The sequence below is a fragment of the Hippoglossus hippoglossus genome, chromosome 17 (genome assembly GCF_009819705.1).
Source record: "Hippoglossus hippoglossus isolate fHipHip1 chromosome 17, fHipHip1.pri, whole genome shotgun sequence".
Classification (NCBI taxonomy): domain Eukaryota; kingdom Metazoa; phylum Chordata; class Actinopteri; order Pleuronectiformes; family Pleuronectidae; genus Hippoglossus; species Hippoglossus hippoglossus.
In genome coordinates this window covers 1,061,619-1,073,655 of record NC_047167.1, presented here as the reverse complement: position 1 = coordinate 1,073,655, position 12,037 = coordinate 1,061,619, and the positions used below count along the sequence as shown (strand labels likewise).

Here is a 12,037-nt window from a genome sequence, read left to right as displayed (position 1 = left end):
AATTAAAAATGAGGTCTACAAACAGGAAAGGATGTCGTTCTTCATGAGTTCATGTCATTACCTAGCATTCAGAGAGTAAGGCTGCTACTGGTTCTGCACTTACTTCTCTCTTCAACTCAAAAGGAGGACAGAGGAGGAAGAGGACAAGGAAGAGGCAGGATCTCCAAACCAAGAGGAAGTAAAGGAGGTGGGTTGGTGGGTAGTGGGGGGTTGGGTTGATAGGAAGCGTGGGTGTGAGATGGGTGAGTGGAGGAAAGGTAGGAGGGGAGGAGTGGTAAAGAAGAGGAAGGGGGTTGCAGTGGGGTTCTCTAGAGATAAAAGTAATAGACCGGTGAAAAAAAGCAATGTTCGCTCTAAGGCTGTGGACACAATACAGCCTGACTCTGAGTACACACTGCACAGTTAATCTATGGACATTAGATTCTGATGGAGCACAAATTAGCTCTACTTGAAAGGCAAAGATGTTTAGAGATTTTGTTCATTTTACTATCATGACAGCTGGTGAAGCCAAATAATAAAGTGATTATTTGCTATTTACTGGTCTTTGGATTAGGGGAGGCTGGTATATCATATGAAGTTATATTATAGCAAGTGATGTTAAAAATCTGAAAACCTGAACATTACTCCTTAATGAAAATATCAGACAAGCAGTACTAATCAATGCCATGGAATTACAATTTCATTTGTCAGGTATTTATTTCACTACAATGACCAGAATTTGCATCTGGTTATTTTACTAACAATTTCTCAATTTGACTTCCAGAAAATGTACTCTATATTGCTCCATAATCCACCTTGCCGATATATCACTGTCCCAATTTCTATGACATTAACCATGATAAATTCAGCATTATTAATTACTGGGGATACGAACGTGGTGAATGACACTAAAGCAGTGGGTCTCTTCAGTCATGTCTGCTTTTTTATGAATAGATTTCAAAGAAAATTCTGCCATCTAAAAATGAGAAGAAGGCCAAACTAAGAAAGAGACCAACAACAACTGATTAGATGAATCAGATTCAAACTAAGGACAACAAAATTATTTTACTATTTAATTTACTTACTTAAAGGTTCAGTGTGTAGAATGTAGTGACATCTAGTGGTGAATTTGCATATTGCAGCTGAATACCCCTCATCTCACCCTCCCCTTCCGAACATGAAAGAGAACCTGTGGAAACCTTCAGTTGTCATAAAAACTCAAAAGGTTTAGTTTGTCAAGTTTAGGCTACTGTAAAAAGATGGCCTCCTCTGTGAGGACCTGCTCCTGATGTAAATATAAAGTATTTAAATATAAAAGGCCCATTCTAGGGTAAAGAATACAACACTTCGAACAATTTAGATGAAACATACTAGTGAAAACATCAATAGGATTATTTATATTAAATTTCTGCCCAGGGATTCCCTAACACCTAAATCTTACACACTATACCTTTAATAAACAGGTTGGTCAGATGCCATAATGGACCGTCATATGGCCAAACTTTAAGCATTTTGTTAGCTACAATGCACAGGGTAATTAAAAAGCTAAAACATCATCTGCTATCAATGCTAGGTGCAACTGATCGATAGTATGAACATTTTTTGTGTGCATTTAAAGCCTACTATTAGATTATCTGTTTCTCATACTTTGTTCATGCACATTAGCATTAGCATTTCATTAGTTGGTTGGATGGTTGATTAAATGTTAAAGTATGTTTTTTTTTTCTTCTATTTCATCAACTTGAACAAATAGTGAATGGCAGCTGCAGCCCTAATGATCATAAATAATACATACTATCATTTAAAATCTATATAAATTAATAATAATACATTATTTAACCAACTAAATAATGCAAAACATTTTAAAGCAACCTTTCCAAAAATCCATGGATCCATTGTCTGTGGTGCTGATCACATAGACGGATTGATAGGATCGATTGATATCCTGCAGATAGTAAAATTTGAATGTAAAGTTGATGAATGTGGTCAAGATTGCATCATGCTGAAAGGCCAGCTCTAGTGTGTCCCCAGCCTTAGCCGATGATATCCAGTCATGTTTGCAGTGATGTAAATGTTCAGTTGTCATTCCACCCAAACACTAAGCAATGCAGGAACTGAGGAAGAAATCACTCTTGGCTTTGACTCAGACCAGCCAAGCAAACTGAAATGCTGTTCACTAACACCTGGTATGGTTGTCATGTAAAGTTCCATTTACTAAAAAACATAAAATCAGGGACACACCTGTCCTAAGCACTCTTGACTGTTGTCCAACCCCTGCAGATCTTTTTAATTAGAAAGCTACCTGTACAACTATCATGTAAAACACTATGTCCCTCAAAAGACAAAAGCTATAAGCTTGTGGTGATCATGGAGCCATGAGAAGGCTCAGACTGATCAAGTCATACTGCAGGATCCACACAGCCCAATGTAGCTTGTCTTCTACTTGAAGCTTTAATAGAAAGACAGCATATTAGGTGAGATTGATTTTAGTCTTTAACATATCTAGTTTTTTTTCTAAATAAGGAAGTATTGATTTTTACCAGAGAGCCAAATTGTTAAAGAACACTGGATGTTCAGCTGAAAAGAAAAGACAGAGATGTCTTGTATCATTAAATACACCTTTCTTTACTCTGCTCACTGACTTAAGGGAATGTCAAGACACCTTCAGAACTGTGTCTTAGCAGCGTGAACACAGTGATAGCTAATGCCCTGAGAGAGTAGTGTTTGGAAGGATTGAAAACCTGAAGTTTCACAGGACCGGACACCAGTGTGTTGGAGGAAAAATAAGTGAGGAAAATAAATCGTGAGGGAAAGGGAATCAACAGAGGGTAGAAGGGTGAATCGATTGGGTTTGAATGGGAGTCGGGGAGGAATTATTTACCTGTAAGAAATGGCAAGAGTGCTCCTGCTGCTGACTGCCATTAGATTTGACTAGAGCTCTATCTAGGATTAGGTTACCGGATCCTGCGCTGGCTCGTAGGTGGTTGTAGCTGTTGCTGTTGGTGTAAACCTCTCTCGCCCTGCTCACCGTTAGGCTCGATGACCATGCCCCTTTCTTCGCCAGGGGCCCATCCACAAGACTCAGTGGCAGCAAGGGGCCACTTCCTCCACCGATACGGCCACTGCTGCTACCACTAACTGGCACACATGCTGATGGCGCTGCATACTTCACATCATTGTTGCTCCGCGAGGCTTTGAGTGCAGGATGGTGGTGTGTGTGGCCATGGGGTGCATGGGTGTGTGTATGTTCATTGAGTGTGCCGTAAGGGTCCATCATGAAGTACTGCTGGGACTGTGAGGAAGACAGACTGGGGATGGGCGTCTGGGGGAACATGTCGGGGTGGTTGCTGGGGTAGCGGCCCATTGTCATAGCGATGGGTGAGGGAGAAATGGAGGGTGAGGGTGAGGGTGGTGGTTGGTGGTGGTGAGGGTGGTAAAGACACAGCTCCCGTTCCAGGTTGTCATCTGAGCTCCAATATCCAGAGCCCGGAGCAGATGCTGAGCCGTGGAGCTGCTGGTGGTGGTGGTGGTGGCTACGATGCTTGGGCTCGGCTGAACGACAGCGTTCGCGGCTCTTGCTGCGCTTCCGGTGGCGCACTCCCACTGATGGAGTTTCACCCTCTGGGCAGGCCCTTGAACCACCACCACCACCTCCTCCAACACCACCACCGCCACCATTAATGCTCCCATTATTGGCCCCTTTTGATGACTGTGTGTGGTGTGGGCCCTCCAATGAATGTGACTTGGTGAAGAGTTTCTGGACTGAGTGGACAAGGTGACGAATTCTCCCAGGGCTGTCATTGTTGTTGTTGTTGGCCGACATCCCCCCACTGTGGGGCTGCATTCCTCGTTTGTACTGCAGTGTATGGTAGCCTTCTCTTGAAAATGATAGCTGATGCTCAAATGGGTCTGCAAAGTGTGCTGGAACCCGGTTGGGCATTTTACCTCCATAGCCTCCTCCAGCTCCTCCTCCTCCCCCTCCTCCTCCTATATATGGTACCATGGCCATACACTCATCCTTTACCTCGGGATGGTGAGATGAGGAGGTTGAGTGGCACCTCCTTGGGAAGGTTCCATATGGGACGATGTTGTTGCTGTCAGAGGGGTACGAGGTACGCTGAGAATTGTAGAAGGGCAGATCAGCTGGATGCGGCATGGGGATGGGCACAGGCATGTCCATCTGACTGATCAAATATGGCTTGCGGTCAACATGGTAACCCAGTGGATCATATGATGGTTCATAGGAGACCACATGATGGTGACTCCGACTACTAGATAAGCCCTTCATGACAGGGGGAAGGATGGGAGGATGGAAAGAGGAAAGATATAGATGAGAGATGCCAGACAAGCCCGTGATCAACCAAGGGCTGCAGAAGACTGTCCCTGAGAGGAGAGCTGCAGACTCTGGAAGACAGCAAGAGAGAGGAGCAACATGACAGAATTAATGAAAGGCAACAAGTCCAACATAGACAAACAAGTCATACCATGGGAATGAAATAGAATCCAATGTATCCTGACATTAAAGTATCTTGGTGTTGTATAGAGCTTTAAGCAGTTTAATCCAAAACATTCTAAAACTGGACAAAACTCAATTTTTGTTCATTACATCATGCATACATAATGAAAATCAGCAAGAATGTAAAACATACTTATTTCAAGAACTGATCAGTTCAGATTTTTCACAACAAACACTTTATATATTTTGTGTTTTGTTTGATTCATGCTTGCAAATTATCCCCTGCGTAACTCAAGGTACTAGAGTTTATCATGTTGTCAGTCTATCACACTTAACAAATTCACACTCACATTCATTTTAACTGGCAATGTAGTGTCTCCTGTTTACCTAGCCTGTGTGTCTTTGGGCTATAGGAAGAGACCAGAACACCCAGAGATAACACACACAGACACATGGAAAGCATGTAACTCTAACCAGATTCAAATACACAGCTTACCCCTCAGAAAACCTTTTTTATGCCATATGATGTTACTAAAGCTGCTTTCAGTTATGCACTCTGTATAATCCACTGACACTCTCTGGTGGGGCTGTATATGAGAATGCAAATGTCAGAGTGAGAGGCTCCAGACTTTCTCCAGCCCCCTACGAAAAAGATTGTCCAAATGAGCCCATGTGAGTAATAATATTAATTTTATTTATATAGCACATCTCAAAACCAAAGTTACAAAGCTTTACAATAATAAGATATGTAAGATTCACAAAATCTAACAATATAACATAATATGAAATTGTTGAAAACAAATCTCAACAGTTAAAAATAGGTAATTGGCTAAAAGTGAGTCTTAAGAAGAGATTTAAAAGAAGATGTTGAGTTTGCCTGCCGAAGATATTATTATGTGTAGCTTGACCTCTACTTGACCAGTGATCTATGACCAGTTATATAACTGTTCTACGACCAGTTAGCTTAACCACTGAATGTCAAAACTTGTGTTGATCAAACTTGACTGTAGTCACAAACCAAACACATAAAATGGCGCACACAAAATTGGCTCGACAATGAGAAAGTCCCTCACATACACACTAATGAGCAGTTACGGGAAATGTGGCTTTGAATGTTTCTCTTACTGATGCCTGAATAAAGTGCATAATATAATATAACACCTTTACGCAAAGATAATTGGATAAGGTACCCAGACTAGAGGAGAGACTGTTAATGTAACTAGTGCTGGGGCCAGGGGTTGTAATTATGATGACTTCTAGGTAGCATTGTTTAACTGGCATCCTATCTTAAATGTCAGCAAGGCAGGATAAAGTGTGAGCAACATCAGTGGTGCCAGGACATACAGTTATCTGCGTAACAATGGAAGGAATCGAGGTGGGGCTTCTTTAAAAGTAGGTAAACAGTGGCATGTTTAACCTCATAATTGTCGTACATTTCTATATACAGTATATATATATATATATATTCCAGGGGTTAGAGCGGCCGTCCTCTACACCAGAAGATGAGAAGGTTGGCGGGTCGATCCAGGTCTTCCTCAGTAAAGATACTGAACCCAAAATTGCCTTGCCTCATAGAGAATGCTGCACATAGATGCACTGTATGAATTTGAGTGTGAATGGGTGAATGTAAAACTTTACTGTAAAGTGCTTTGAGTGGTCCTCAAGACTAGAAAAGAGCTATATAAATACAGACCATTTATCCTGAATGTATGTATTAGAACCTCAGAGGGACTGCTAGAAAAGGTGACCTTGGTGTGGAGGTTTCCTCCCTCTTTAATAGTACTGGAGCACAAAGTAAATCTGAGTTAATGTCGTGCAGGAATCTGTTTGGTGGGGGTGCCAAGGGTTACAACTTTCTTCTTCGCAGTGAAAAATGTAATGTACAACCATAATTCACAAGATTTCACGATGAACTAATTGGCAATTATCTTTTGTTTGGTCGAAAAAATTTCCAAAGTCTCTTTAAATTGCTTGTGTTTGACTATAGGAAAGCACACTATTACAACAATATAGATCTAGATGACAGCACTGAAACAGAACTGGTTAGAGTCATAAACAGCATCCTCATGCGCACAGAAAATGGCGAACACTCCATCCTGATCCTGTCTGACCTAATCACAATTGATACATTGAACATTCCATCCTGCTTGATCGCCTTCAAAAGTTGTCTGGTATCTCAGACTTTGCTTTAAGCACTCCTACCTCTCAAACAGATACTTTCAACACTCTATCCTCTAAAGCTCCTTTACTATGCGGTGTTCAACACGATGCGATAAAGAACTGGACGTCTTGCAATTTCCTTCAGCTGAACCCAGACAAAATTGAGGTCCTCCAAATTGGCCCTAATAAGTTCACCACAGTCCCCATCTGTATCAGACCCTTGTCTTCCTACGTCAAAACCCCCAGTCAGAAACCTTGGCGTAATATTTAATATAAATATTAATATACAAAACCTCAACCCCGACCACTATATCATCAAACTTTCACAGACATGATTTTTTAAACTTAGAAACCTGTCCAAAATCAAACATATGCTTATCTTGAAGTCCTAATCCATATAGATTACTGTAACGCCCTTTTCAATTCAGAATTGACCGCAAAACATTGCTTTACATACAAGGCACAACATAATTCTTCCTCCTCATACATCTCAGATCTCCTAGAGCCATACTCAACCTCCAGACCCATCAGATAAACCAACCAAGGTCTTTTAACTGTTCCCCGCTCCCTCTGCAAAGGCAGGGGAGACTGTGCCTTCAGCTTCATCCCTATGGAACAGTAAATAATCAGATCAGCAAAGTCTTTGGATTCCTTAAAAAAACTTCTCAAAACTAATTCCTATCGCCTAGCCTTCCTGTCACGAAATTATGTCTTTTAATTATACACTGCTCCTTTTGTTTATATTGTTCATATTCATCTAAAAAGTTGCTGGCTTATTTGTGTTGCAGTGCACTCAGAAGTTGAAAAGAAGTAGGGCAAAATAATCACATTTGGATGAGATGAAATTGTTGCAGTTTAAGTCCTGTTAGATTTAAAAGCTTTAAAGAGAACGTTTGGGAAACATGCTGTGTACATTTTTCTGAAAGCGTAAGATGCATGGGCGACGCATGCCAGATGAAAACCAAAAACCCATTATCTCAAACAGTATCTGGCAATCTGCAAAGACTTTGCATGGAGGTACTAAGCAGAGGATAAACTACTTTTCAAGAAATAATATCTGCACATAAGTTCACACTAAACAAAACAAATTGTGATTTAGACAATTAAAGTTCAATTAAAAATTAAATCCAGACTAATTAAACAAAATAAATCATGTTATCAGACTGTTTCAAAAGTGCAATGGACCTGTTTTCCCTGCTTCCAGAGACTCCAGCTCTGTACTTAACACAGAATGATAGCTCATATGACTCTATTCCAAATCAGGAGTACAAATTACTTTAGTTCTTCAGTACTTTAGTACTGTAGTTCAGCGACGTGATTTAAAAAAAAGCTAAATGTAGAGTGTAGTGTTGCCCATGGAAACCCATGTTCAATTTGTAACACATTTTGCAGCTCTGGCAGGTGGTAAGCTGGTGAAGGATAGTGTCCTGTGAAAATAATGCAACAAAATGAGCTGCAGAAAGAAGAAAACCAAAACCCTTAATCAGAAATGGAACAGTGTCTACTGGTGTCACCAACATTTGCTTGTTATACTCGCTTTTGTTTCCTGACTGAATGGAGAGCAAGAGCTAATTCTACAACTGACACTTCAATGCTAATCTCTAGGAGGTGAAGTGAGAGAAGATTTCATTGGTAAAACCAAACAACCACCCATCTTTTACCACCATCTCCTGCTACATCTTTCAAAGAGCCATATGTGGCAGGCAGGCTGGGTTGATGCTGTGTGTGTAGGAGGAAGGAGGAATGAAAATAGGGCTGAGATCAAGTTATTTAGGGCTAAATGGAGGCTGGTGAACAAAAAGCCTTTGAGTCACCCTCTAAAGGTTGATAGCAGCAACGGAGGCAGACAGCATACTCTATTAATGTAGTCCAATGGACATTTACTTCCTCATACAAGAGATTTACCTCAATATTAAATTCTATAAAATTCAAATTTTGTGTCTTTGTGTTAAGAGTGTTTTTATTGTGGATGTCCAGTGTTATTTCCAGCAAGATAGCTCCAATAAGTATGTCAGAATGTTCTACATCAAAAATGAATTAAATAGCAAGATAAATAAGAGTTCAGTTTGTACCAACTTAGCCATCTCTTTAAATTCACATATTCATAAATCAATCAAACAAATGCCTTATTATTAGGAGCTGTATTTGTGTTACTAGGTTTGACAAATCCGACCTTGCAGCCAAGTCAATAAACGTTGTGTCCTAGATGTTTTGTTTGTATCCAACTAGTCTGCAATTTCCATACAGTGATATTTCTAACAGGACAGTTTTGGCACCCTGTGACCCTAACCACAGCACTGAAGAGGACTGCAAATTCCAAAAGTGCTCCCTAGAGCTACCTTCATATTGTGAGTGACAAATGGCCAGTTTATGCGAGACATATTTAGTAGTTCATATAAAATCACCCAAATACAGTAGTTTAACAGTTTAAATATTTTGTCTTATCACAATTTTTGAGTTTGAATTGACTTGATCTTCAGGATCTTTCAGGGTTTCCCATTTCAGTTACAGATATGATGTGACTTTCCAGTGGGAAGGAAACCTTTAACCAACACGTAGCATATGCTAACTAGCACGCTGCATATGAATTCTAAATTGTGTGTACTTGTACTTCAATGTTTGTGTAGCTTTTTGTGCATAGACCTTACGAAGTGAGGACATTTTGGGAAAGTGAGAAAATTTAGGCCACTCTTCCCTTTTTCAAAAGGCTGAGGGTTGAGACTTGCTTCTTTGTTTAGAGTTAGGTTTAGGTCAGGGTGAGGCATTTAGTTTTGAGAGCTAAGGTTAAAGGGTAGGAAATGCATTATGCTAAATGTGCCTGCAAAGGGACTATGGGAGTGTGTGTGTGTGTGTGCGTGTGTATTTCTTTTCTTTATCTCTCTTTCTGTCTCTCCTTGCCTTAAAAAGAGAGAGGATGTGTCACCATAGCAACCACAGCTGTGTGTGATAGACGCTAGTGAAATTAAAAATGAAAATCATTCACTATAACAGATGCTCATGTATCATTTACAGTATCTATCCTGGATACCATTCATCCATTAGCTATACCACTTATCCTTTGAGGATTGGATCCAATCCCAGCTGACATTGGGTGAGAGGTGGAATATTTTCTGGACAGGTCACCAGTACATCACAGGGTCAACATACAGAGACAAACAACCATTCACACTCACATTTACACCAACGGGTTATTGAATCTGCTTTTAGACATGCACTGAACTCTTTCTGCAGACCTTCTCAAGCCAGTCCCCTACATGAAGTCAGTAGAAAGTCCAAAGGAGCCGATGTGAGAATACAGCAAGAGATCCTCTGCAGGATTCACTGGGAGTATGTTATGGGGCATGTTGATGACATTTGTAACACATGACAGATGCAAAAATTAAAAAAATTATATTTTTTAATTATCTGGATGAAAAAGCGGTGCCATACACATAGACGACACTGACAAAGACACCAAGAGAGCATATGGTGATAAGGGCCGATTTTGTTGATATGCTGTAAACAAAAACAAGTAATCTCAACAGGAGAATTTATACATTACATCCTGTGTTCCAAATCTATGCCACATAATAATTATGATTTGATAATATAGGCTGTACAAATACAATTTTAGTGATTGATTGATTGATAGATAATGTATAGTAGAGTACAGGAAGGCCGAATCCCATTTCACCCCTTAGCCCTAGCCCTTCCCCTTTGTTTTGCGCGTTCCCGTGTAGGGGTAGGGTGTACTTGTTGGGATGGAGGCGGAGGGCCAAGTATTAGGGCTGTACAGCCCTCGAAACAGAATTTTTTCAGACCCACAAACCGAGGGCTATGAGAATTTCCCGGCATGCCTTGAGAATCAGCAGGAAGCTGGGAGAGAGAGACACTGATGTAGTATTTTCTCCATTAATAAGGATTTAAAAATTACGATAACAATTGTAATATCGTAGTTTAATATTGTTTCGATGTATTATGGTCATAATTTTCTGCAAGTGCCTTTGTTTTTGCCCGAATTTTCACATTATTTCATGTTGCATCCCCCCTCTTTGAAGATACACGATGCACTTGATTTAACCAGCGTAAAGCAGCGAGGCTACTGAACTTAACTGCTCCTCTAATAACAAAGCATCATTGCAGGGTTGCTTACAGACCACTGCTAGCAGCCTGAAGCTGTGTGCTTTTGATTTGTATGTAAAATAATGCAGAGCATCCAAGTTTTTCATTTCCAAATCCATTAGCATAGATGTTATTTGGATATTATAGGTTTGTCACTTTAGAAACTGCAAACAATAGCATTGATTTATTTAAGATCTCCACAATGTTATTACAATGACATCCCAGGCAAAACTGTCTCGTCTGTTTACATCGACAACTACTGATGACGTGTCTGGTTTTCGCGACGACTACTGGTGATGTAACGGCTTCTTGAAGGGCTGTCCCAATTCATAGCTGAAGTTTTCAACCACTACCCCTTGTGACTCTGTTTCAAGGGGCAAGATAACCCTCGAAAACAAGGGGTAGGGGTAGGGGTAAGGAGAAGGGGTGAAATAGGATTGGGCCTAAGTGTTAGTAAGAATGAAACATGAATGCACCCTTGTATTTGCACTAACAAAGTGATGCAAAACATGCTGATAAATTTCAGCTAAACTAACACTTTGCAAAGCAAATTTTAATTACAAGGGAAAAAGATATGGTTTGAACATTTAACAATTTAATTTATGTATGTCTCTGGATGTGTCACACTACATGAAATACATTTTTGAAGAACAAGGCATAACTGCAGATTGTATTATTGGTGTATGAGAGAATAATGTTCTGAAGTAGCTGTGGCTCAGAGGGTGGTAGTCCACTAATCCTTAGGTCATTTGTAAAGTTCCCAGGAGGTACTGTTAACACACATATACCTTTTCTGAAGAGAATAAAGATGGTATTTTTGCATTTCATACCACATCGAGACCAGTGAGAGCTCATCGAAAGATCAGTTTGTGTTGGCTGATGTGTCTGACAATAAGCAATGCAAGCATGCAAGTTGTATTATCTGAATAAATGTAAAATTTTTAATGTTTAACAGGATAGCAGATATAATAAATCATAACATAATTACTATAGCACTATTGTAATAGAAGCACTAAAAACCATTGGCACTATATGTTTGAATACAGTCTCTGCCCCCCCCATTCATTTATTTATCTTAATACATGTCACTAACTATGTGTCTTTTTCCTTCCATATTCTCTCTCTCTCTTTCTCTCTCTCTTTGCAGATATCTCTGACTCAAGAGCTGCAGGATAACAACAATTATTATTATTATTATTTAGGGATGCACCGATATGGAAATTCTTGGCTGATACCGATACCGATATTTAAAACAACAATCTAGCCGATAGCCGATAGCCGATACCAATATTTGTTTATTACTTGAATAATATGAAAAACAGAAAAAGTGACAAGTTTAAC

The 12,037-nt window shown here is 40.0% G+C and overlaps 1 protein-coding gene across 6 annotated transcripts in view; it reads right to left on the bottom strand.

Moving 5' to 3' along the window:
• The window catches only part of LOC117777754 (disks large-associated protein 1-like), a 107,006-nt gene that overhangs the window by 70,194 nt on the left and 24,775 nt on the right, over positions 1-12,037 (bottom strand). For 4 of the 6 annotated variants that reach the window (XM_034612671.1, XM_034612673.1, XM_034612675.1 and 1 more), the window contains one exon: positions 2,861-4,383. In XM_034612671.1, the coding sequence (XP_034468562.1) occupies positions 2,861-4,267 (1,407 nt within the window). In that variant the 5' untranslated portion in view covers positions 4,268-4,383. The remainder of the gene's footprint in view (positions 1-2,860; positions 4,384-12,037) is intronic. The other 2 variants (XM_034612674.1, XM_034612676.1) reach the window with 2 other exon arrangements.